The following is a 26,723-nucleotide window of genomic DNA, read 5'->3' as shown; positions in this document are numbered from 1 at the left end:
TCCTGGTTACTAATGAGATAAGTAAACCTGGTTACTAATGAGATAAGTAAACCTGGTTACTAATGAGATCAGTAAACCTGGTTACTAATGAGATAAGTAATCCTGGCCCCACTTGTATAAAACATCTCAACTTGAGATTTCCTCAAGCCCAGATTTTCCTCAGCTAATATCTCCTTGAAAATATCTTGTATGAAAATTCCTCAAGGAATTTCAGGACATCCTAGCCGATGACTTCCTTCTGTTCCTTGAGAAAATTTTATACAAGCCGTTTTTGAGGAGATATCAGCTGAGGAAAATCTTGACTTGAGGAAATCTCAAGTTGAGATGTTTTATACAAGTCGAAGTAGGTTTCTAATGAGATCAGTAAACCTGGTTACTAATAAGATAAGTAATCCTGGTTACTACTGAGATTAGTAAACCTGGTTACTAATGAGATAAGTAATCCTGGTTACTAATGAGATCAGTAAACCTGGTTACTAATGAGATAAGTAAACAATCAGGAAAATCTACCTTGTCCTTCTATAGTACGATAAATGTCATCTTTACTCGGCTTTCTCTTACTTTCACTTTCCAATCTTAATTCCATCACACATCTTCAACACTTTATTATTTGCTGTGATCTTCATCAAAACTGTAAAAGTATTCCAATACTCTAGAATAATCAAAAACATATGTGAACAAAGAAACAACACTTTCTTCTATTTAATGTGGGCGGTACCGTCAAATCACGAATATTCATGGGAGATTTATTTTCATTGACATTAATGTGGGCGGTACTGTCAAATCACTAATATTAATGAGAGATTTATTTTCATTGATTTCAATGTGGGTGGTACTGTCAAATCACTAATATTAATGAGAGATTTATTTTCATTGATTTCAATGTGGGTGGTACTGTCAAATCACTAATATTAATGAGAGATTTATTTTCATTGATTTCAATGTGGGCGGTACTGTCAAATCACTAATATCAATGAGAGATTTATTTTCATTGATTTCAATGTGGGTGGTACTGTCAAATCACTAATATTCATGTTGTGGGTACTCTCACTGATACAATTAGTTTAATGACATTTATTGAGCTTTATTTATCCCTTAAATCAAATGTCCATGAAAATGCTTTAAAACACTTTTCTTAAAAACCACAAAAATTGAACTCTACAAAAATATATGATTTTTCAGTTGGTTTCTCTTTCCTGATTATTTGGTCTAACACCATGTAGCCTGTTTCGTACATGACCTTATTAGTATGTTTCCTGCTATACTCTCATCAGTTGCTATCGGTCCCTTTTTCTACCTCAATGTTAGTTCTGATCAGTTGTCAGCCCCTTTTTCTACCTCAATGTTAGTTCTGATCAGTTGTCAGCCCCTTTTTCCACTTCAATGTTAGTTCTGATCAGTTGTCAGCCCCTTTTTCTACTTCAACGTTAGTTCTGATCAGTTGTCAGCCCCTTTTTCCACTTCAATGTTAGTTCTGATCAGTTGTCAGCCCCTTTTTCTACCTCAATGTTAGTTCTGATCAGTTGTCAGCCCCTTTTTCTACCTCAATGTTAGTTCTGATCAGTTGTCAGCCCCTCTATCCATGCTGATGTTAGTTCTGATCAGTTGTCAGCCCCTCTCTCCATGTTATTACTAGTTGTATATATCCTCTATGGTTTTCCTGTCAAAGTCAAATCTGAATTCTGTTCTGTTGTATTTTGCCCAGACATGATATTTGGAATGTGACGTTGTAATACACTTATAAACATCATTACTACTTACTAGCCACTTCAAAAACATCCTTCCACAGGTTAATTTTAAACATGATCTTACACATCTTGAATATGAAAACATGTACAAGAACAGAACAATTGATTCAGCAATGAGGCACAGATACCTACATTATAGAGTCTCTTCTATCAAAACCATTAGTCTACACATTTAAATTAAATTTCATTTTCAAATTAAATAAAACATTCTCCAGCCTACTAAATAAAATTATTCACATGATACTCTGTGCAGCATTATCTGACATTTTGTACCAAATGTTCTGTAGTGACTCTATCATACAATGACTGAGTCTTTTAAGACTTGAAAAAAATAGACATTTCAACATCAACATTACTAACAATGAAAACATCTGTACATCAATGTGGGAGCAATGTCTGTACATCCATGTTATTGTTCCTGTGTTGAAACAATGTCTGTACATCAATGTTATTGTTCCTGTGTTGAAACAATGTCTGTACATCAATGTTCCTTCTGTGGAAACAATGTCTGCACATCGATGCAATCGTTTCCTGTATTTGAACAATCTCTGTACATCAATGCTATCATTTCCTGTATGGAAACAATGTCTGTACATTGATGCTATTGTTTCCTGTGTGGAAACAATGTCTGTACATCCACATTACTGTTTCTGTGTGGGAACAATGTCTGTACATCCACATTACTGTTTCTGTGTGGGAACAATGTCTGTACATCCACATTACTGTTTCTGTGTGGGAACAATGTCTGTACATTGATGTTACTGTTTCCAGTGTTGAAACAATATCAGCACATCAATGTTATTGTTTCCTGTGTTGAAACAATATCTGCACATCAATGTTACTGTTTCCTGTGTTGAAACAATATCTGCACATCAATGTTACTGTTTTCTGTGTTGAAACAATATCTGCACATCAATGTTACTGTTTCCTGTGTTGAAACAATATCTGCACATCAATGTTACTGTTTCCTGTGTTGGAGCAATGTCTGCACATTAATGTTATTGTTTCCTGTGTTGGAGCAATGTCTGCACATTAATGTTATTGTTTCCTGTGTTGGAGCAATGTCTGCACATTAATGTTATTGTTCACTATGTAGGAACAATGACAACACATGTTCATCAGTGTTACTGTTCACATTAGAGGAACAAGAAACATCAATCTCCTAAACACCAGGTGATTCTATGAACACTAAACAATAATTAACATAAAGTTAACACAATCAGCTGCCATTTGATTCCTCCTCCTTTTTACTCTTGTCAGAAGAGAGGGCATGAGCAATGGTGTCCACTGCACTGGTCAGATAGGTCCGAGACTCCTGCAGGGCAGACAGGTATTTCTTGCATGCTGTGTCGCTCGACATTGTAAGTTTCTCTTGACTTTGCAGTTTCTGTTTCAGTTGCTTTACTTCTGTGGTCAACTTCTGGCAGGATTCCTCTTTGCCGACTAGATTCTTCTTTAAACCATCTGCCAAACAAAAGTGCAATAAGGCACAGTTAAATAGGATTGTGCAAGTTTTAATAAAATCTTTTCTTTTATTAACATCTAAATAATACAAAGCAAGAAGACGTGTGATTTTTTAACAATCAGTAAACGTTGTTAGAGTATTACAAGCATTTCTCACTTTAATTCAGATGGTACAAAGAGGACACTTAAGGAAATCTGGATGAAGTACAATCAACTGGTCTAAATGACTAGGGTTTCAACTATTCACAAGACCCATCCTCATCCAATAGACCAAATGCAGTCAAAAAGCAAATAAAATACCATAAAATCTCATTTTCTTTTCAATGCTTCAAATGTTCACTGACATAGCTTGACATAAAATAAACATATTTTTTTTATACTGGAATCATGAAATGGGCAATGGTAATCTCTATAGATGAACAATACAAAAAGACATCTGGCATTCTCTTACAAATTCTGACAAGAATAGGTTATAAAGGGTAGGAATTTTGTTGCGATACAAAATCAGTTTTCTTCATTGCCTTTGAAATCTGTTTAATTGATTAATAGTCGTACCTTTTTGTGTGGTTAGAGTTTGCATCTGTTTTTCCATCTCATTGCGTGTACGTTCACTCCTGTCCAGCCTCTGCATCACACTACTGATGTCCAGAACACTACCTTTGTACATGACAAACCCTGTCACCTCCTCCTTGATGTCTTTTTTTTCCTCTTCAACAGTCACCTCCTCCTTTGTTTCTGTATCCTTTATTGGACACTGTATTACTTCCTCCTGTTTCACCCGTGTCTGGATGTAACTTTTATTACCTATACAATACAAACTTGTACTGAGAAAACCTCAAACTAAACATTGTTGATGTCTAAATCTTACTTATATAACACAATCAACCTACACTGATCTTACCACTTCTAAACATAGTTACCTATTCTCATCTTACCTATTCTCATCTTACCTGTACTATACAGCCAAACCTACACTGATCTTACTACTTCTAAACACAGTTACCTATTCTCATCTTACCTGTACTATACAGCCAAACCTACACTGATCTTACTACTTCTAAACACAGTTACCTATTCTCAACTTACTTGTACTATACAGCCAAACCTACACTGATCTTACTACTTCTAAACATAGTTACCTATTCTCATCTTACCTATTCTCATCTTACCTATACTATATAGCCAAACCTACACCGATCTTACTACTTCTAAACATAGTTACCTGTTCTCATCTTACCTGTACTATACAGCCAAACCTACACTGATCTTACTACTTCTAAACATAGTTACCTATTCTCATCTTACCTATTCTCAACTTACTTGTACTATACAGCCAAACCTACACTGATCTTACTACTTCTAAACAGTTACCTATTCTCATCTTACCTGTACTATACAGCCAAACCTACACTGATCTTACTACACATATCTTACCTATTCTCATCTTACCTGTTCTCATCTTACCTGTACTATACAGCCAAACCTACACTGATCTTACTACTTCTAAACACAGTTACCTGTTCTCATCTTACCTGTACTATACAGCCAAACCTACACTGATCTTACTACTTCTAAACATAGTTACCTGTTTTCGTCTTACCTGTATTTGTCGTACCTGTACTATACAGCCAAACCTACACTGATCTTACTACAGCCAAACCTACACTGAACATAGTTACCTGTTCTCATCTTACCTGTACTATACAGCCAAACCTACACTGATCTTACTACTTCTAAACACAGTTACCTATTCTCATCTTACCTGTACTATACAGCCAAACCTACACTGATCTTACTACTTCTAAACATAGTTACCTGTTCTCATCTTACCTGTACTATACAGCCAAAAGTACACTGATCTTACTTGTACTAAACCTGTACTATACAGCCAAACCTACACTGATCTTACTACTTCTAAACAGTTACCTATTCTCATCTTACCTGTACTATACAGCCAAACCTACACTGATCTTACTACTTCTAAACATAGTTACCTATTCTCATCTTACCTATTCTCATCTTACCTGTACTACACAGCCAAACCTACACTGATCTTACTACTTCTAAACATAGTTACCTGTTCTACACTGATCTTACTACTTCTAAACATAGTTACCTATTCTCAACTTACTTGTACTATACAGCCAAACCTACACTGATCTTACTACTTCTAAACATAGTTACCTGTTCTCGTCTTACCTGTACTATATAGCCAAACCTACACTGATCTTACTACTTCTAAACACAGTTACCTATTCTCATCTTACCTGTACTATACAGCCAAACCTACACTGATCTTACTACTTCTAAACATAGTTACCTGTTCTCATCTTACCTATTCTCATCTTACCTGTACTATACAGCCAAACCTACACTGATCTTACTACTTCTAAACATAGTTACCTATTCTCATCTTACCTATTCTCATCTTACCTGTACTATACAGCCAAACCTACACTGATCTTACTACTTCTAAACATAGTTACCTATTCTCATCTTACCTGTACTATACAGCCAAACCTACACTGATCTTACTACTTCTAAACATAGTTACCTATCCTCATCTTACCTATTCTCATCTTACCTGTACTATACAGCCAAACCTACACTGATCTTACTACTTCTAAACATAGTTACCTGTTCTCATCTTACCTGTACTATACAGCCAAACCTACACTGATCTTACTACTTCTAAACATAGTTACCTATTCTCATCTTACCTATTCTCATCTTACCTGTACTATACAGCCAAACCTACACTGATCTTACTACTTCTAAACAGTTACCTATTCTCATCTTACCTGTACTATACAGCCAAACCTACACTGATCTTACTACTTCTAAACATAGTTACCTGTTCTCATCTTACCTGTACTATACAGCCAAACCTACACTGATCTTACTACTTCTAAACATAGTTTCTCACAGCTTACCTTCTAAACATAGTTACCTATTCTCATACTATACAGCCAAACCTACACTGATCTTACTACTTCTAAACATAGTTACCTGTTCTCATCTTACCTGTACTATACAGCCAAAACCTACACTGATCTTACTACTTCTAAACATAGTTACCTGTTCTCATCTTACCTATTTTCATCTTACCTGTACTATACAGCCAAACCTACACTGATCTTACTACTTCTAAACATAGTTACCTGTTCTCATCTTACCTGTACTATACAGCCAAACCTACACTGATCTTACTACTTCTAAACACAGTTACCTATTCACATCTTACCTGTACTATACAGCCAAACCTACAGTTATCTTACCTATTCTCAACTTACTTGTACTATACAGCCAAACCTACACTGATCTTACTACTTCTAAACATAGTTACCTATTCTCATCTTACCTATTCTCATCTTACCTGTACTATACAGCCAAACCTACACTGATCTTACTACTTCTAAACATAGTTACCTGTTCTCATCTTACCTGTACTATACAGCCAAACCTACACTGATCTTACTACTTCTAAACATAGTTACCTATTCTCATCTTACCTGTACTATATAGCCAAAACTACACTGATCTTTCTCACCTTACCTATTCTCATCTTACCTGTACTATACAGCCAAACCTACACTGATCTTACTACTTCTAAACATAGTTACCTATTCTCATCTTACCTGTACTATACAGCCAAACCTACACTGATCTTACTACTTCTAAACATAGTTACCTGTTCTCATCTTACCTGTACTATACAGCCAAACCTACACTGATCTTACTACTTCTAAACATAGTTACCTGTTCTCATCTTACCTGTACTATACAGCCAAACCTACACTGATCTTACTACTTCTAAACATAGTTACCTATGTCATCTTACCCGATGCTCATCTTACCATTGACCTTACAGCCAAACCTTGCCTGCTCCTCGACTTCCTCCTTGCTGTCAGCTTGACCAGGAAATGGTCGGTCGGTAAGCTTTCTGTAGTTGAGTGCATCCCTAGACACCAACTTCTGTACGAACTTGCGAACCTGAAAAACAAATCCACCAATCTGAGTGACCATTTTACTATAATGATTCTATCCTTGCTGTCACTTGACCAGGAAATGGTCTGTTGAAGAAAGTGCTGTTAGAGGTAGATTTTTACTATAATGATTCAAGAAACATTACTGTTAGAGGTAGATTGCAAGAAACATTACCTGAGCTCGAGACAGCTGTAGTCCAATGGTATGAATGATTTCCTCAACATCTTTATCTAGTAGATAGCCAGTGTGATTTTGGTCGAAGTAGGTAAATGATAACAGTACATCCCTGTCCTTAGTAAAGAATTTCTTCTTCTCCTTCTTTTTCTCCTTCTTACCTGCAATCATCAACTCATATATTAAATACATACTCAAACTAAGGAGATCCCATACAACAAGATAAACACTTCAATCAGCAATGTGGGAAAACAAACCACAGGAAACTTAACGAAGGAAATTTAGCATGTCATGTATACCTAAGTATAGTTAATATTCACACCGCCTGACATATCCAGGCTAAAGCTAATCAAACTTCCCCTACCATATAGTATAAATCAGACTGTTGTCATACTATGGACACAGTATATGTCTAATGCCCATGTAGATGAAGATATTCCGTAGCTAATGGCATTTCACTTCAGAACAATAAATAAGGTCAAAGGTCAATCAGAGGACACATTGCACTATGCATATATACTATAGATACCTGTATTTCACAAAATTTCAGCGATTAAAAGAAAGACCACAGATCAAGTTGAGGAAGCAGGAAACACTATGTCTGATTACAACTTCCTGTACAGCAAATTCCATATCAAATATTGGCTAAGATATGCTACTGAAATTAGTGTTAGCAAATAGATATGTAAGTTGATGGACAAGAGGAATACTATTGGTGTCCCACTTAATACAAGGGTATAGTAAGATGGAGATACAATAACCATCAGTAAAATATCTGTTTAAGTTTGTACAGCAGTAAGTCATGTGTCTTTAGTATTACCTTTGTCATCTCCTTCTTCATCTCCATCATTTTCATCAACTTTTTCTTCTTTTTTGTCTCCATCACTTTTCTTATCATCATCCTTCTTTCTATCTTTGTCCTTTAAAGAAGTTCATTAATGAAAGTTTTATTCATTTGGCAAAATCCTGTACTTGACAGAGAGTGAACAAACGAGAAGGAACTGGGGTTGTACTTAAATCCATAACAGAAATGAAATTGTAAATATTTACTTATTAACTGTTTAGAGGCTTGTAAAGAAAAGTGAAGCATTCAGTTACAGTCACAAAAGTGGAACATTACCTTTTTCTCACTGTCTTTTCGATCTTTTTCATCAGTTTTCTTTTTCTTACTACTGCTGCTGCCATCCTATCAACAAGTGAAAATACATAAAAAAAAATTTATATGCCATGCCAAATTTCCAAATAAAAATATCGTTTTTGCTTTTACACCAAAAATCTTTCATTACCAGGTAAATTATGACAAAAAACATTTCCTTTAATTCTACATCTCTGAAGTATTCAACATTATCACTATGTCTATAAAGCATCTGAACTTATATGTTTAATGAATGAATCACTCAAATAAATTTGAACAATTCTCCCTTGCCATTTTTTTTGTTTTGTAACAGAATTTGTCAATACTGTACTTTGGACAACTTGTCATCTGCTTTTTTGTCCTTGTCTTTTTTCTCATCCTCCTTCTTCTTATCTTTCTTCTCTTCCTCCTTTTTTTCAGGAGCCTTAACCAGTACTTTGTAAATCTCAAATCCAAAGTCACGCATCAACATTTCATTGAAGAGTTCTGCAAAAATTGACACCTAGAACAAAAATATCAACGTGTTGTTGTGAACAAATGTCACCTATCAAACCAACTCACATCATGTATTTTCTTTGTGTTTTAAATCAGGGAAAATAACAACTGTCTATAATTGTTGTTAGGTTCAAACAGTTACCAGACAAAAGAAATGTTAGCAGACACTGATGTCAGGTTGAAACAAGACACTATGCCAACGACAGTCCCTCACCAATGTAAAATTATACTCTAAAAATGCAAAGACAATGAATGCATGCAGTAATAAATTCTAGATTTGGAATGTTTGGCAGACTCACTGCAAATAAATCTACAAGATGTATACCAGTAAGTGGTGCCATTTTCGTTTGTTACAAAATTATGTTTGTTGACACCTGGAATCTCAATGGATTCCATTATTTAATAAACTTGGTGTAAAAATGTGAATGAATTCATTCATACTATCTTGTTAATATGCTTTTTCTTCGATGCAAGTGAAGTCACCCCCCAAGACAATCCAGAGACAAGTAGGATATCTGGGCCAAAGGTCAAAATGTAGGTTAAAATTTTTGACATTTTTGGTATATGACACACTGCCTCACATCGGCTGACCAATGCCCCAATTATAAGTTCCAGTGAAAAGTAGTGTAGGAAATGGAGTCTGCACAAACTTATCTTTAATGAAAAAGGTGGTCACTTTGATATACTTTTGGTATATGACACACCATCTAACCAAAGTCAACCTATACCTGAAGATTAAGTGGGAATTAGTTCAGGAAATAAGAAATGGAACTTCGAAATTTTTTTTTTAATGTAGGTAAAATGTCAAAATGCAGAGTCATCAACTTTTGATACCTGACGCACTGCCTCACCTTCATGTATATATGCCCCAAAATAAAGTTAAAGTGACAAGCAGTATAGGAGAAAACACTTGGACAAGATAAAGTGCAGAAGGACAGTCATCATGATGAATTAACAGTGGAAGAGTTCAACTTTGTATACGGTTTAAACCATATCTTTACTTTAAAAACTTACAAACTTTTCAAACATTAAAAGTTTTACACTTGAATTTTCTATGGTATGAAGTTGACATAAAAACCTCAAATGAGTGTTCCTTGTTATCCTCCGGCCTGTAATCCAGTAGAACACTCAGGGACATGACAGCACAGTCAAACTTGCCATTCTTGGCTGAAGGGTTAGGATGAACAACAATAGCAGGATCATCAGGGAGAATATATTTCCTCTCCAACGATACTTTCTCTCGTTCCTTCTTTTTCTCCTCTTCCTCCTGTTTATTCCAATATCAACAATCCAAATTACTGTAACAACTGTAGATAAACAACGCACCATATACTCAGTCATATAGATATACAATGCACCATATACTCAGTCATATAGATATACAATGCACCATATACTCAGTCATGTAGATATACAATGCACCATATACTCAGTCATGTAGATATACAATGCATCATATACTCAGTCATGTAGATATACAATGCACCATATACTCAGTCATGTAGATATACAATGCACCATATACTCAGTCATATAGATATACAATGCATCATATACTCAGTCATATAGATATACAATGCACCATATACTCAGTCATGTAGATATACAATGCACCATATACTCAGTCATGTAGATATACAATGCACCATATACTCAGTCATATAGATATACAATGCACCATATACTCAGTCATATAGATATACAATGCATCATATACTCAGTCATATAGATATACAATGCACCATATACTCAGTCATATAGATATACAATGCATCATATACTCAGTCATGTAGATATACAATGCACCATATACTCAGTCATGTAGATAAACAATGCACCATATACTCAGTCATGTAGATAAACAATGCACCATATACTCAGTCATGTAGATAAACAATGCACCATATACAATGCACCAGTCATGTAGATAAACAATGCACCATGCACATGTAGATAAACAATGCATCATACTCAAGTTCATGTAGATAAACAATACTCAAGTTCGTGTAGATAAACAATGCACCATATACTCAAGTTCATGTAGATAAACAATGCACCATATACTCAAGTTCATGTAGATAAACAATGCACCATATACTCAAGTTCATGTAGATAAACAATGCACCATAGACTCAAGTTCGTGTAGATAAACAATGCACCATATACTCAAGTTCATGTAGATAAACAATGCACCATATACTCAGTCATGTAGATAAACAATGCACCATAGACTCAAGTTCATGTAGATATACAATGCACCATATACTCAAATTCCTGTAGATAAACAATGCACCATATACTCAGTCATGTAGATAAACAATGCACCATATACTCAGTCATGTAGATAAACAATACACCATATACTCAGTCATGTAGATAAACAATGCACCATATACTCAGTCATGTAGATAAACAATGCACCATATACTCAAGTTCATGTAGATAAACAATGCACCATATACTCAGTCATATAGATATACAATGCACCATATACTCAGTCATGTAGATAAACAATGCACCATATACTCAGTCATGTAGATAAACAATGCACCATAGACTCAAGTTCATGTAGATAAACAATGCACCATATACTCAAATTCCTGTAGATAAACAATGCACCATATACTCAGTCATGTAGATAAACAATGCACCATATACTCAGTCATGTAGATAAACAATGCACCATATACTCAGTCATGTAGATAAACAATACACCATATACTCAGTCATGTAGATAAACAATGCACCATATACTCAGTCATGTAGATAAACAATGCACCATATACTCAAGTTCATGTAGATAAACAATGCACCATATACTCAGTCATGTAGATAAACAATACACCATATACTCAGTCATGTAGATAAACAATGCACCATATACTCAGTCATGTAGATAAACAATGCACCATATACTCAAGTTCATGTAGATAAACAATGCACCATATACTCAGTCATATAGATATACAATGCACCATATACTCAGTCATGTAGATAAACAATGCACCATATACTCAGTCATGTAGATAAACAATGCACCATAAACTCCTTTAAAAGTAGCATTGAGGCCATTAAACACCTCTGGCAATAGTGTATAGATACTGAAGAAGATTATGTTGAAAAATAATGCAAAAAACCCTTAAATATGAGACTCACAACTGATCAAGCAGCCCTTGTATGAATGGAGTATTACCAATTTGACCTGATTTACTATATCTCCATCTCCAGTACAGCCAAAAGGTCTTATTGATTCATTCGGTGCAAACATGTTAAACATTTCTTTAATGGCTGCGATATAAGAACAAGAGCACCATGCAACAAAACAATATACATCTGTTCCATGTCAAAGTGCAAGCATTATTGCAAAATGTCAAGACGGAAATCAGTGCAATGTGATTAAGTCTGCTTGGTTTGGAAGCAGTCACTTGAAAACTGGTGAAAACTGAGAGATTTACGAATAACTAAAAGTTAAATATGGACAGACAATGCCATAATATATCATGTGTATAAAAATGTATTTAAACTAATACTTAAAACCCAACCGGAAGAAATTATTTATAACAGTCATGTACTTGCCTTAACTGGCTGTAACATACCTCCTTTTTCTTCTCTTCAGTTTTCTCCTCTGGCTCCTGTGATTTTTTCAGGTCCTCTGGTATCTCCTCTTCCTATACATAAGAAAACACTGGTTAACTAACCAAGCATTATTACAAACAACACAACAGTTTATGGGATACAATAATCAAATAGAGAAATGACAGCAAGACTTCCTGAAATTCTGCAACAGAAATATTTGTAGTGAAAACACAAGAGAATAATTACCTGTACAAATTTGGACAAAAACAATTATTTCTACATACAGTTGAAGAAAAAACTTCATGTACAAAAAAATACGCATTCATATTTTCTATGTCTATTTTCAGACCTTCAATGATATGAGATAAAAAAATGCAAACATTTCTAAGAAAAGAAAAAGAACCGTTTCCCTACACATTAGCAGTCTTACCACTTCCATGGGATCTTGTGTCTCCTCCTTCTCCTGTTCAGATTTTATTGCCTTTGTGAGGCGAGCAATGAGCTGAGATTTGAGTCCCTTGGAGCTGAGAGTACGACTTTCAAGCTCTTTCCTCAAGTCAACAATCTACAGAAGTGATAATACTTACATGAAACTTAATTTTCAATTTTTTAACATGTTCACAGTTTGTAAATGTACATGAAACTTAATTTTCAATTTTTTAACATGTTCACAGTTAATAAATGTACACGAAACTTAATTTTCTATCATTTCTTAACATATTTACAGTTTAAAGAGAATCACTTTTCTCTGGACAAGTTGAGGTAATTATCAGTTGAATAACATTGAAGACTTATCAGCCTACCTTCATTGTCTTAGGATCCAATTCAGAAAAATGGGTTGGTTCACTATTTTCCTCTGAATTTTCTTCTTCCTACAATTATGAAATCAGTTTTAGCATGGAAGCACTGATCCTTCTGCAGTGTGAATCAATTGGAAAATTCCAACAAAAAGTGACACTATGTGGACTGGGGGATTCCTTCTGAAAATCACAGCAGTGTCCTTCATCACTTTCTATTCCTGTTACTCTACAAGTGATAGCTGATTCAATAATTTTAAAAACACCCAATTTTTGTGATAATGATTGATTGTGAAGACAGTCAGCTGTGATTTTCATTTCAACAACCAAGATTTTTGTATCTGCTTCTTACTGATACGAGGCAACTGAAACCTGTTAATAGTCCACATTGGTAAGGAGCTGCAACAATATTATCACTGTTTTCTGGACAGAATCCTGAAATATGACTGAATGTATATACTATAATACTTGATTTTATGCTTGGATAGAATTGATCTCAGGAAACGAGCAATCACATGACCTAGTTTATCGGAAATGGACGGTTTGATATATGTGACCTTAACACATTCAATCATTAAAAAAAGTAAAGAAGACAAGCTAGTCAGAGGGCAGTGTTAAAAGGATGAATAGAATGTTACAGGGTCAGCAAGGTCAAAAGGTTACAGGGTCGGCGGGGTCAAGGGTCATCTGCAGTCAGCTCCTACCTGTGGGGTTACTACAGTGACCATGAGCTATTAGAGATTAAATATTTCTGTTGTGTTGTGCCAAGGCTGTATAGGTACATCTCAGGCCTGTGTGTACTGTAGCAGGCCACATGGGCCCACACTGTACATACGTTACACCTATAACTTAAGGAAAAAAATGAAAAAAATATATATATAATGGTGGGTGCCTGTGAGTTGTCGTCCTTGTCGGAACTGGAAACCGTTGACAACTTCTTCTGAAGTTGTTTTTTGTAGGATGCCTGCAAAGTGGCCCACTCGAGGCGGGTTGGGGTACAGCTCCACACATCGGGAAAGAAAATGACGGTGGTTTCTACCCGGGCCACCACGTGTTTCCCCTTGTGGGTCTCCTCTGGCCGCAGGTACTGCATCTCGACAAAGCGATACCTGTAGGAGGGGTGGGGTGGAAACAGACCATTGTCAAAAGTTGTACAACAAACCAAGTCAACAGACCATAGGTGATCATGCATCAACATACATATCTATTGACATACATCAACATATCACTAGGTTAATCAGTGAATTTCATCAGTTTGGTATCTTCCTACCTTTGTTGACTTCCTATATTCTTGTTTAATGATACTCACCACTGTTCAATGATTGTGATATATCTCTAACAATTTTACATTTTTGTTATCAGAGTAATTTTGTTGACAAATACTACTTTGCATTAACGTTATAAATTTTTAATACTTTTCATGTGATGGGATTATCTAATGGATATAATTATTTCTGATGTACTTTTAGACTTCAGTCAACAACTTGTATACAAAGATCTTACCAAATGTATAATTGTAATGTTCGATCAATGTTATGGACTGTACCAAATAGCATCAGTGTCAGAAGTTAAATTAAAACTTACCAAATCGTCATATAATAATGTCTAATTCAACAATCATACTGTAAAACCATGACATACTCGTGACAAAAATCTCACCAATCTTACAATTAAGTCACAGAAAACCTCTGTGGCGGATAAGAACCATCTATACAGTAATATTCAAAGAAGATTAAAATCAAACTGACCTTCTCTGGGTCATGTTTTCATTTGTAATATACACCTGTGATCAATATATACTCTGATGCTAAATCAAAGTCATTTATATCATTTAGTATTAGTATCCAGACTTCCTAATAAGACATATACTTTACTGTTTATCATGGCGATTCATGTGCAAATTATTTTGATATTTCTATGTGTTAAATCTGTCATCAATCTGAGATGAATAAAGAGTGTAAATTACTGTCAAAACGTTACCGACAGTATCCATAGTTTTAGTGTAGATATGACTGTGATTATGTTGTGTAGTTATGACTGTGTTAATGTTGTGTAGTTATGACTGTGATTATGTTGTGTAGTTATGACTGTGATTATGTTGTGTAGTTATGACTGATTATGTTGTTGTTATGACTGTGTTAATGTTATGTAGTTATGACTGTGATTATGTTGTGTAGTTATGACTGTGTTAATGTTGTGTAGTTATGACTGTGATTATGTTGTGTAGTTATGACTGTGTTAATGTTGTGTAGTTATGACTGTGATTATGTTGTGTAGTTATGACTGTGATTATGTTGTGTAGTTATGACTGTGATTATGTTGTGTAGTTATGACTGTGATTGTTGTGTAGTTATGACTGTGATTATGTTGTGTAGTTATGACTGATTATGTTGTGTAGTTATGACTGTGATTGTTGTGTAGTTATGACTGTGATTATGTTGTGTTGTTATGACTGTGATTATGTTGTGTAGTTATGACTGTGATTATGTTGTGTTGTTATGACTGTGTTAATGTTTTGTAGTTATGACTGTGTTAATGTTGTGTAGTTATGACTGTGATTATGTTGTGTAGTTATGACTGTGATTATGTTGTGTAGTTATGACTGTGATTATGTTGTGTAGTTATGACTGTGATTATGTTGTGTAGTTATGACTGTGATTAGTTATGACTGTGATTGTTGTGTAGTTATGACTGTGATTGTTGTGTAGTTATGACTGTGATTATGTTGTGTAGTTATGACTGTGATTATGTTGTGTAGTTATGACTGTGTTAATGTTGTGTAGTTATGACTGTGATTATGTTGTGTAGTTATGACTGTGATTGTTGTGTAGTTATGACTGTGATTATGTTGTGTAGTTATGACTGTGATTATGTTGTGTAGTTATGACTGTGATTATGTTGTGTAGTTATGACTGTGATTGTTGTGTAGTTATGACTGTGATTGTTGTGTAGTTATGACTGTGATTGTTGTGTAGTTATGTTGTTATGTTGTGTAGTTATGACTGTGATTGTTGTGTAGTTATGACTGTGATTATGTTGTGTAGTTATGACTGTGATTGTTGTGTAGTTATGACTGTGATTATGTTGTGTAGTTATGACTGTGATTGTTGTGTAGTTATGACTGTGTTAATGTTGTGTAGTTATGACTGTGATTATGTTTTGTAGTTATGACTGTGATTGTTGTGTAGTTATGACTGTGATTATGTTGTGTAGTTATGACTGTGATTATGTTGTGTAGTTATGACTGTGATTGTTGTGTAGTTATGACTGTGATGTTGTGTAGTTATGACTGTGATTATGTTGTGTAGTTATGACTGTGATTGTTGTGTAGTTATGACTGTGATTGTTGTGTAGTTATGACTGTGAGTGTAGTTATGACTGTGATTATGTTGTGTAGTTATGACTGTGATTGTTGTGTAGTTATGACTGTGATTGTTGTGTAGTTATGACTGTGATTGTTGTGTATTTATGACTGTGATTATGTTGTGTAGTTATGACTGTGATTGTTGTGTAGTTATGACTGTGATTATGTTGTGTAGTTATGACTGTGATTGTTGTGTAGTTATGACTGTGATTGTTGTGTAGTTATGACTGTGATTATGTTGTGTAGTTATGACTGTGATTGTTGTGTAGTTATGACTGTGATTGTTGTGTAGTTATGACTGATTATGTTGTGTAGTTATGACTGTGATTATGTTGTGTAGTTATGACTGTGATTATGTTGTGTAGTTATGACTGTGATTATGTTGTGTAGTTATGACTGTGATTATGTTGTGTAGTTATGACTGATTATGTTGTGTAGTTATGACTGTGATTATGTTGTGTAGTTATGACTGTGATTGTTGTGTAGTTATGACTGTGATTGTTGTGTAGTTATGACTGTGATTGTTGTGTAGTTATGACTGTGATTGTTGTGTAGTTATGACTGTGATTGTTGTGTAGTTATGACTGTGATTGTTGTGTAGTTATGACTGTGATTATGTTGTGTAGTTATGACTGTGATTGTTGTGTAGTTATGACTGTGATTGTTGTGTAGTTATGACTGTGATTATGTTGTGTAGTTATGACTGTGTTAATGTTGTGTAGTTATGACTGTGATTGTTGTGTAGTTATGACTGTGATTATGTTGTGTAGTTATGACTGTGATTATGTTGTGTAGTTATGACTGTGATTGTTGTGTAGTTATGACTGTGATTATGTTGTGTAGTTATGACTGTGATTGTTGTGTAGTTATGACTGTGATTGTTGTGTAGTTATGACTGTGATTATGTTGTGTAGTTATGACTGTGATTGTTGTGTAGTTATGACTGTGATTATGTTGTGTAGTTATGACTGTGATTGTTGTGTAGTTATGACTGTGATTGTTGTGTAGTTATGACTGTGATTATGTTGTGTAGTTATGACTGTGATTGTTGTGTAGTTATGACTGTGATTGTTGTGTAGTTATGACTGTGATTATGTTGTGTAGTTATGACTGTGATTGTTGTGTAGTTATGACTGTGTTAATGTTGTGTAGTTATGACTGTGATTTTGTTGTGTCTGTGTTTGTTGTGTAGTTATGACTGTGATTATGTTGTGTAGTTATGACTGTGATTATGTTGTGTAGTTATGACTGTGATTGTTGTGTAGTTATGACTGTGTTAATGTGGTGTTGTTATGACTGTGGTTATGTTGTGTAGTTATGACAGAGTAAAAGTAATTTGTTCTGTTGAAAGAACCACTAGATTTAGCCAAATAGTAGGAAGTTCAATCTATTACAATTATCTATTTGAATAATTATCTTAATGCAGGCCACTTTTTTTACTTTGGATAGTTTATACTTCATAGATGACCAACAACATACTTTGCAAGACCTACTATTGACCAACAAACACTGAAGATAGAAATTATTTCTATACAACATATTAAGATTTGATTAGTGTGTTGACTTATTTGACATTCCAGAACAGACCACTCTCCCCTTCTTCCTAAAGAGAACCCAGTGATTCTTACCATTGTGTACAGGCAGCCAGATCAATCCCTGTCAGGGCCTTAGTGGTCCGAATGGCTGTCTTTATAAGCACCCCTGGGTCTTCCCCTGGATTAGGGCCATCCAGCGATGGTGACCAAGGCCCTCCAATGGCCATTGTCTCATTCTTCCCTTTCAAACCTACAAGAAAATTGAGTAGCCTAGTCGGGTGGACGAAACCTTCCTGAGCATCTTGAGAGTCCTCGGCAAGGGCACACGACTTGTGGTATAGATCATCAAGGCTGGGACAGGAAAGGAGCATCACCTTGACAACAAACATACTGTAATATCAGACCAACTTCTTACTATATATTGATTTCTGTATATGTCCATCACCTTGACAACAAACATACTGTAATATCAGACCAACTTCTTACTATACATTGATTTCTGTATATGTTTCCTTCGATGACTTACCTAAACAGGTCTGTATTAATCATGATTACAATAGAAATAATCTTAAACCTATCATCTAGATAACATCATCTTCTCACTTTGGTGGCAATTCTTTTAAACAAAGAATCATCAGTACAACGTTTTTTAAGCAAAAAGAAAATATTGGTCAAGCTGACCCACATTAATTCAAACTAAAAGAATGGAGAAGTGCTCATAGAGAAAAACCAAGGAAATTTAATGGATTCGGGTATAAGGGCAATGACAGGACAATCAGAGAAAAAAACACGTCCAGATTTCAGATTGTGGAAGTTGTTACTGTCTGACAAGTCTTATCAAGCTTCACTTACTTTGGCATTGTACGCATGGTCACTGTCTGGAGGGTCCAGTATTGCTGTACTTGGTTCTACACACTCCACATCTTTGTGGAACAAATGGAAGGAACAATGATTGCCAAGCTGGAATGGTCGAACAATGGGGAATGCTTCCGTCCACGCAAAGTTGGCATTGAAGAAGTCACTAGGAATATACATGTTTGTGTAGCGTGACTTCAACGACATCACATTGGCGGACTTCCTGTAAAATCAACAACCTAATTTATTATCAAGAACAGGTGACCATAGTTCATATTTGAATTTTTACAGATCTTGATTTTTAAAATGCTGATTCATAATCAAATTGTCTGATAATGATGATATCTTACATGTCAAATGAGATCTTTGGAACCTGAACAACATATCGAGGTACTATCCGAGGCCTCCTTCTAGCAGGACTACGCTGGTGTGTGGAATCGTTACGTTTAGCAACTGGGGACCTGGATCGTGAGCGTTTCCTTGTAATTTGCAATCGTTCCTGTCGCTCCCTTTTCTCTTGCATCATCTCCCTCTTCCTCTCACGGTTCCTCTCAAACCGAGCAGGTTCATTCCTACGTGCAGATGAAATGGGGCCTCGCATCCCTGATGCCGACATCAGACCTACAATGTTGAAAAACTATGTAAAAAATTTTGCCTGTGATATTTTAAATTGATCTAAGAAAGCAGAATAAATCTTGAAACAATGTTCAGAAATAAAAGACGATCCCAAATTTTGTAGCTCTTCTGTAAAAGATGTATAAATTATATGCTTCTACTCAATATATTGCTTTTTAGGTAAGGGCGGTTTCAGAAATATAGTATGGGGGCATCAGGTGGCAGATGAAATATGTTTTATTGGGTGGTTGGGACGACACTAAAATGTATTTGATGCATGATTGGCACCATTACAAACTGAATTATATTGGTGACTGGTTAAACGAGAACCCCCCAGAAAAATGTGGGGTTAAACTTCATACAGAAAATCAGCTTTTGTAGGTCAAACAATTCAGTTGTTTTGATTTTTAAAGAAATCAAAATTAAATCAATTTATTCTTCCAAATGCATTTTTGTTCCTGATCCAAAAGTTCAAGGGAGATAACTTGTGTTGGTTTTGAAACTCCTGTGGGATGCGATAACTAATGCAGCTATGAAAAAAATAGCAAATGATAACTGGAGTATATACAAGGTGACCACATAGCTTGGTCAAAATGGCCTTGAATCCTTTATAGGGCAATTTATTAGTAAGCATTTTTCATCAGTTTTAATCAAGCCGACTTGTGGCATGTTCGTAATACAAAATCTCATCAATATATTGTAGTGGACTCGCTACATGCAAGTTTCGTTTTTGCCTAGATTTGACGTAACCAGAAAATAATGATAACATGTGAAATAAATGGAGTAAAAATGGCATATAACAAGTGTTTCTGTCCACTGCATTCCTCGCAAACTTCCAGTATAGGAATGGAGCTAAAAGATTGAAAATTGACAGCTTCCTTGTTTCGAAATGTGTGGTGACATACTGATTCTTTTCTCTGTTTAGAAACTTCTATATTCAATGTGTTCATGTATGCAGAAATAAGAAATATTCAGTGATGTTTTTCATGCAGTTTGGGAAAATATAATGATATTTTCAAATCAATCTTTCAAGACTGACTTTTTGCTCAGGGAAGCAACATGTATTTGACTATGTAAAAATGGCAACAGAATAAAAATTTTTACGGGTGTCAAGTTAACACGGAAAGTAAAATTCTGTGGGGATTGCTTTAAGTAACAAATTTAATTGTGTGGATAAATGAACTTGGCAAAAAAATTGTATACGTGATTGGGTATTGAATAAATTTTATTGTATGAGTGGTTGGGGCAAAAAATAAGTGCCTCCTCACCCCATATCCCTCCATCCTACATATTTAATTCAGGAATAGCTCTAAAAATATCTATACACATGTATGAATAATTGTCAGAGTTGAAGCATTAGAGTAACTATATGTACTGAGCAAAAGAGTGTCTGGATTACGGCTCACCTAGAAATGGCTGGTGGGTTGGTTAGAAAATGTCACATTAGACAGGAGTAGGACAGACCTGGATGTGGCTGGTTGGTTGGTTAGAAAATGTCACATTAGACAGGTGTAAGACGTACCTGGAGGTGGTCGGTTGGTTGGTTGGTAAGAAAATGTCACATTAGACAGGAGTAGGACATACCTAGAAGTGGCTGGTTGGTTGGTAAGAAAATGTCACATTAGACAGGAGTAGGATGTACCTGGATGTGGCTGGTTGGTTGGTAAGAAAATGTCACATTAGACAGGAGAAGGATGTACCTGGAGGGGGCTGGTTGGTTGGTTAGAAAATGTCACATTAGACAGGAGTAGGACATACCTAGATGTGGTCGGTGCGTTGGTTAGAAAATGTCACGTTAGACAGGAGTAGGACGTACCTGGATGTGGCTGGTTGGTTGGTTAGAAAATGTCACATTAGACAGGTGTAAGACGTACCTGGAGGTGATCGGTTGGTTGGTTGGTAAGAAAATGTCACATTAGACAGGAGTAGGACATACCTAGAAGTGGCTGGTTGGTTGGTAAGAAAATGTCACATTAGACAGGAGTAGGATGTACCTGGAGGTGGCTGGTTGGTTGGTAAGAAAATGTCACATTACACAGGAGAAGGATGTACCTGGAGGTGGCTGGTTGGTTGGTTAGAAAATGTCACATTAGACAGGTGTAAGACGTACCTGGAGGTGGCTGGTTAGTCTGCATTAAAGACTGAAGGGGCTGATTGAGAGACATATTCCCTCCATGATTCATTGGTCCTGATGGAGGCATGTTTGATGCCAAGGATTGCATCATAGAGTTGGCCATAGACAAAGGGCCAGAGGGTTTGTTAAAACCACCTCCCATTCCTGCTTGTTGTGGTCCCTGTGAGAACAAAAAAATTTGTTTGCGGTCATGTAATATTACTTCAGGGGTATGAAATATCTTACTAAGAGAGAGTACATGAGGACTTTCAAAATGTAAAACTAGCTTTTACTAAGCCAAAAGAATATGATTCTAGTGGACAAGCAATAACTCTCATGACACATTAGACAACACACTTATTCAAAACAAACTTCTGGCTCTTTAGTTAGCTGTAATACACCAATAAGTATGCCTAATTGCATTAACAAAATTGATTTGTAAGATAATCAGCACCAGAAACAAGACAATGGCATTTAGTTAAAAATAGTAGAAAAGTGGAAAGTCTCTCAATATACCTGGTTTGGAAGTACTTGTATCCTAACAGCATTCCACTTGAATGGCATGTTGGCATTAAACGTCGCCTCCACCAAAACTCTGTCACCTACCTTAGGCTGTGCACCTTTCACACAACTACAAAGAAAGCAAATATTCCTTCTCACATTCCAGGTCTTCATTTTTTTTTTGAAGATTGTACAGAGTTTCAACATGTAGCGATATAAATTATACATTAAGTTAAGTTTGTTTCATTACTAGGTCCATGCACTCACTACGGACCAAACGACACAAACGACACAAAATATCACTTAACTAAACAATACCTAGTTATTCAATATGCTGACTGATAAGACATGATGTCAGTATAGCTACATGGAACCTCCATTCGCATTATTAACACATTATTTACAAAATGCACGAGATTTATCTGCCCTAGTTCAAGAATAAAACTTTTTCATTATGATATATGTTAACCATAAAGCCAAGATAGATGTGTTTGTTTGATATCTTATCAACAATATTGTGTATTGACGTCTTTGAAGTGTCGACTATAACACATAGAGAATAAAAGTCAAAATTTGAAGATATTATTAACAACTTAAGAACTGGTCACAAAGGTTTAAAAGTTAAAAACAAAAACAAAAAATGCTGATAATCGTATGCAAACCTTGTTTGGAAGAAAACATCTTCATCTACAAAGCCAAAGTTATCATGGAGCTTGGTAATAGTACCAGTGAACACTCGCTGCTTGGGTCCCTGAGGCTGGGCTGCCCTTGGAGTTGGGTAGCTGACATTAGGTACCTGTGTAGTGGCCAATGAGGTGGGTATAGCGATGCCTGGTTGAGGAATGACGGGTCCTGTGGAGGCAGGTGAAGAAATGGCTGGCTGTTGCATGGCAGCTTGAGCTGCTGCTTGCTGCTGAAACAATGTTTGCTAATTATATACTGTAGAACTTGTTTGAATACAACTACATTTGTACCTTACTTTATCATCCTGAATTATCTCTCATCATGTCCGACACTGACCTCAGCTTACTCAAGTTGAAAATATTCATGCTCATGTGTACTTCACCTGTATCTATGTCAGAATAAGGTGTAACAAATATTTCACCTCATTGCTTTCATATGGAATTTCGCTCAGTCTGTGCCTGAAAGATTTTGCTATGGTCCTGAATCTGACAAACATGTTCTGATAACAATACTAGTTGTACTTTTCATTGATGTCAGATTTACTTTATCATCTTACTTGTCCCATCTGTTCAGAGTTTGCTAAGTTTCCACATAACTTTTCATTTGCTGTTTTTAACATTGCTTGACATGTACATAGAATTGCTTTTTATCATCTATGTTGGCCTTTCCTATTCATATGTCATGACTGACATCATCATTAAATGAATTCCATAATTGACATGGTCATGACCATAACTGATAATATCATTTGACAATTTCCATGACACTTTCCTGTCAATATCTGAGTTACTTACAATACTTTCTTCACCCTTTCATGTGCTTTATAGTATATGATACACAGAGTTGCTCTCCCAATCAAATGAAGATTGCTATATATCTATTATGATTTTACCTGTGCCTGGAGGCCAACCAGCTGTTGGGCAGAGTACTGTGGTGCAGTGTACTGGGAGGTTCCCAGGTTGGGTGTAGAATTGTTGAGGCTGTACACTGTGGGGTTGGCTACCACAGACTGAGGAAGCATGGCATTAGCCACTTGACTTTGGTTGATTGAGTTGGCTGCAGCTATTGTGTTTGTTGATGAAACATTAATAAAGTCTGCAAAAAAATGTTTGTGGAAATGATGCGATACTTAAACACATTTATACAAATTATTAAAATAATTTATTTCTACATCAGCATGCTACTAATTGGAGAAAGCATATTATGTGGTGAAAGGTACACTCATAATTATGTGTAAATCACTGATCAGTCATACTGTTTTTTTAATTTCCATGAGGGAGATGTTCACACTAAACATTTCAAGATTCAGAAATTAAAAGTACATTGAGACTATCAGACATTGTCTTTCCCACCATGGCTGTTCAATCTGGTAGACTTCCTAGACTTGTTTTTAAAATTGGAAAGCTTCAATGATAATTAGGGTGTCACCAAACAAAGTATGTGAAATATGATTCAAGTCATATTCAGTGGCCACAGAAAATATCTAATGTGGTTATAAAACAGAAATATTCACATACCTGACTGTGACTGTGGTCTAGCCCATGGTGGGTTTTTTGTTCCCCCAAACTGTGACATTTTACTTCTGAAATCAATTAAATTTTGTTAAATGTATTTTCATTCAGACACCATTGTCCTTGACTGTTATGTCATTAGAAGTCAAGGTAATCATTAAAGACTTATAGACACTTCAAGTTAGCAATTTTGCTATATCAGCACCTCATTTTCTGAAAATGTAAAGAGTGTTTTTTATTTGTCCGACTAAATGCACCATTCCCATTAATAAAGGAAACTTTACATAACTGTGTTAACATTACTGTTGTGATTAGTTGAAGTAGGTATGTAAATGACTTCCCTCTGTTTGTTTCTTTTTGACATTACAATAACATACTTCGGCAGAGCAGTAGTTTAAAGACTCATCGTTTAATGATAAGACATGTATCATGTAATCAGTTGATATAGGTATGTAAATGACTTCACCAGTTTGTCTCTATTTGACCATGCTTTGAAATTACAATAACATACATCAGCAGAGCAGTAGTTTAAAGTCTCATCATTCAATGATAAGACATGTACAGTCATAACCACAATCAGGGTTGTATATGACATATACTTCCATGCCACAATGCGGATTATCATTTTCTTATCAAGTTCATTTCATTTCCCTTTACAAACACTTTACAGAACATACTTTTTTCCTAGGATAGGAGGGGGTGTCTGATATATTAACAAATTGAAATTCCAGCTGTTTTAGAGACTTAACAAAGTATTTCTGTACATTAAACAAAGCAATGTAATGTGAAACAATAGGCACGTGAAACTGCATGAATGCAACCTTTGGATCATTTCAAGGCCTATTGAACTCAACCGCCCTAACTATCTGAATTGGCTGGAACACATTATTAAAATAAGTAAATATTATGCAAATATAATCAAATAGAGACATTTTCATGGGCAAGATAATACATTTTCCTCGAACATCCGCATTTATGTATCATCTTACATTTAGCTGTTTAAGAAGATATGACTTTCGAGCTAAAGTATGGCCTCCACTACACTTCGTGAAAATGTCGCGGCATGGCGCCATGTGGACGAGAAGCTTATAAATTCGGGAACTACAATATTGTACTACCGATAACATCTACGCACTAATATCCATCGATATTACATTTTATTTCGAAATTGCACATCACTCACCAGTAATCAATGATAATCACATACAAAAGGTTAATTTATCTTGTCCTGAAAAAAAATCTTCCTCCTCTGTTGTTAATCGGTATCTTTCAAACGCTTGTGGTTGATTTAAAATACGACTCTATTAAGGGGAAAACGGAACGAATCATTTTATGTCATATATAGCTATATAGTTAAAGAGACCGCTACAGACGTCTTGCTTTACTTTCATGAATTACATCATATTCTCTACCTCTTACTCTTTATTCAATTCGTCCTACGACCGAGGTCCGTCGTCTGTTTTACATCCGTTAATGATTCTTGTCTCTCGGTATCGTTATTTTTGAGAAGTACTGGGTCACTACAGCGTTTTTGGAGTGGCTGACAAAAATAATAAATTGCTGGCAAGCGGACACTGTGGAAATGACTTGATGGATATTTCTCTAATTTGGCTCTCATTTTAGAAAGTAACATGTCTTACATCGATTGACAAAGAAATAAAAGGCGCTTATTCTTCCGGGATATTTGGTCATATTCTCTTGGTACTTTTTCAGGAGTTTGGGTATGCATTGTTCTTGTGTTCAATATATAGTCATAGGTTTATTGATTTTGAGTTTGGATTATGGTTTTGTTGACAACTTGGTCAGTATTTTTTTGTTTTTATTAACGTGGTCCTTTTTTCCACCTTGTGGAGACATGTCAGTTGATCTTTAATCTACTTGTGGTTCCATATGTCGGTTTACCTCCTTGAATGTTGACATTGATATAATTGTAACAGAGGCCATTTTTCATCTCAATGCCTCCGCTAGGGGTCGAACCCGGGACCCCCGGCTTACTAGCTCAACCAATCGAGTGGTATATTGCGGCTAGTATTTTACCAGGGTTACATACTCCACCTCCAGGAAATAACTCGTCCTCGAGTTTCCAGGGGTTACAGCTACGCCGGTGGGGCATGGCTAAGTACTAATCCCGGTTCCATACATGGGCGCCAATGTAACGGAGGTCATTTT

At 35.6% G+C, this 26,723-nt stretch overlaps 1 protein-coding gene across 1 annotated transcript; it reads right to left on the bottom strand.

Moving 5' to 3' along the window:
- Positions 1 to 246: 246 nt before the first annotated feature.
- Positions 247 to 25,773, bottom strand: LOC132556150 (cell division cycle and apoptosis regulator protein 1-like). Its single transcript, XM_060220538.1, has 21 exons — positions 25,738 to 25,773; positions 24,561 to 24,625; positions 23,936 to 24,138; positions 23,022 to 23,269; positions 22,375 to 22,489; positions 21,856 to 22,039; positions 19,481 to 19,751; positions 19,128 to 19,353; positions 18,369 to 18,649; positions 14,269 to 14,485; positions 13,383 to 13,451; positions 13,010 to 13,144; positions 12,600 to 12,671; positions 10,082 to 10,270; positions 8,840 to 9,010; positions 8,494 to 8,559; positions 8,194 to 8,293; positions 7,374 to 7,534; positions 7,070 to 7,205; positions 3,768 to 4,016; positions 247 to 3,212 (listed from the first exon to the last, which is right to left on the bottom strand). Exons 2-21 carry the CDS (start codon positions 24,616 to 24,618, stop codon positions 2,968 to 2,970), a joined length of 3,396 nt encoding a protein of 1,131 aa, XP_060076521.1. The 5' UTR covers positions 24,619 to 24,625; positions 25,738 to 25,773; the 3' UTR covers positions 247 to 2,967.
- Between the last annotated feature and the right edge of the window lie 950 nt (positions 25,774 to 26,723).

The sequence above is a fragment of the Ylistrum balloti genome, unplaced genomic scaffold, assembly GCF_031769215.1.
Source record: "Ylistrum balloti isolate Yb309-2 unplaced genomic scaffold, AGI_CSIRO_Ybal_v1 Utg370552, whole genome shotgun sequence".
Taxonomy (NCBI): domain Eukaryota; kingdom Metazoa; phylum Mollusca; class Bivalvia; order Pectinida; family Pectinidae; genus Ylistrum; species Ylistrum balloti.
Note: the sequence above shows the minus strand (reverse complement) of the source record. Positions and strands in the feature narration are given on the sequence as shown.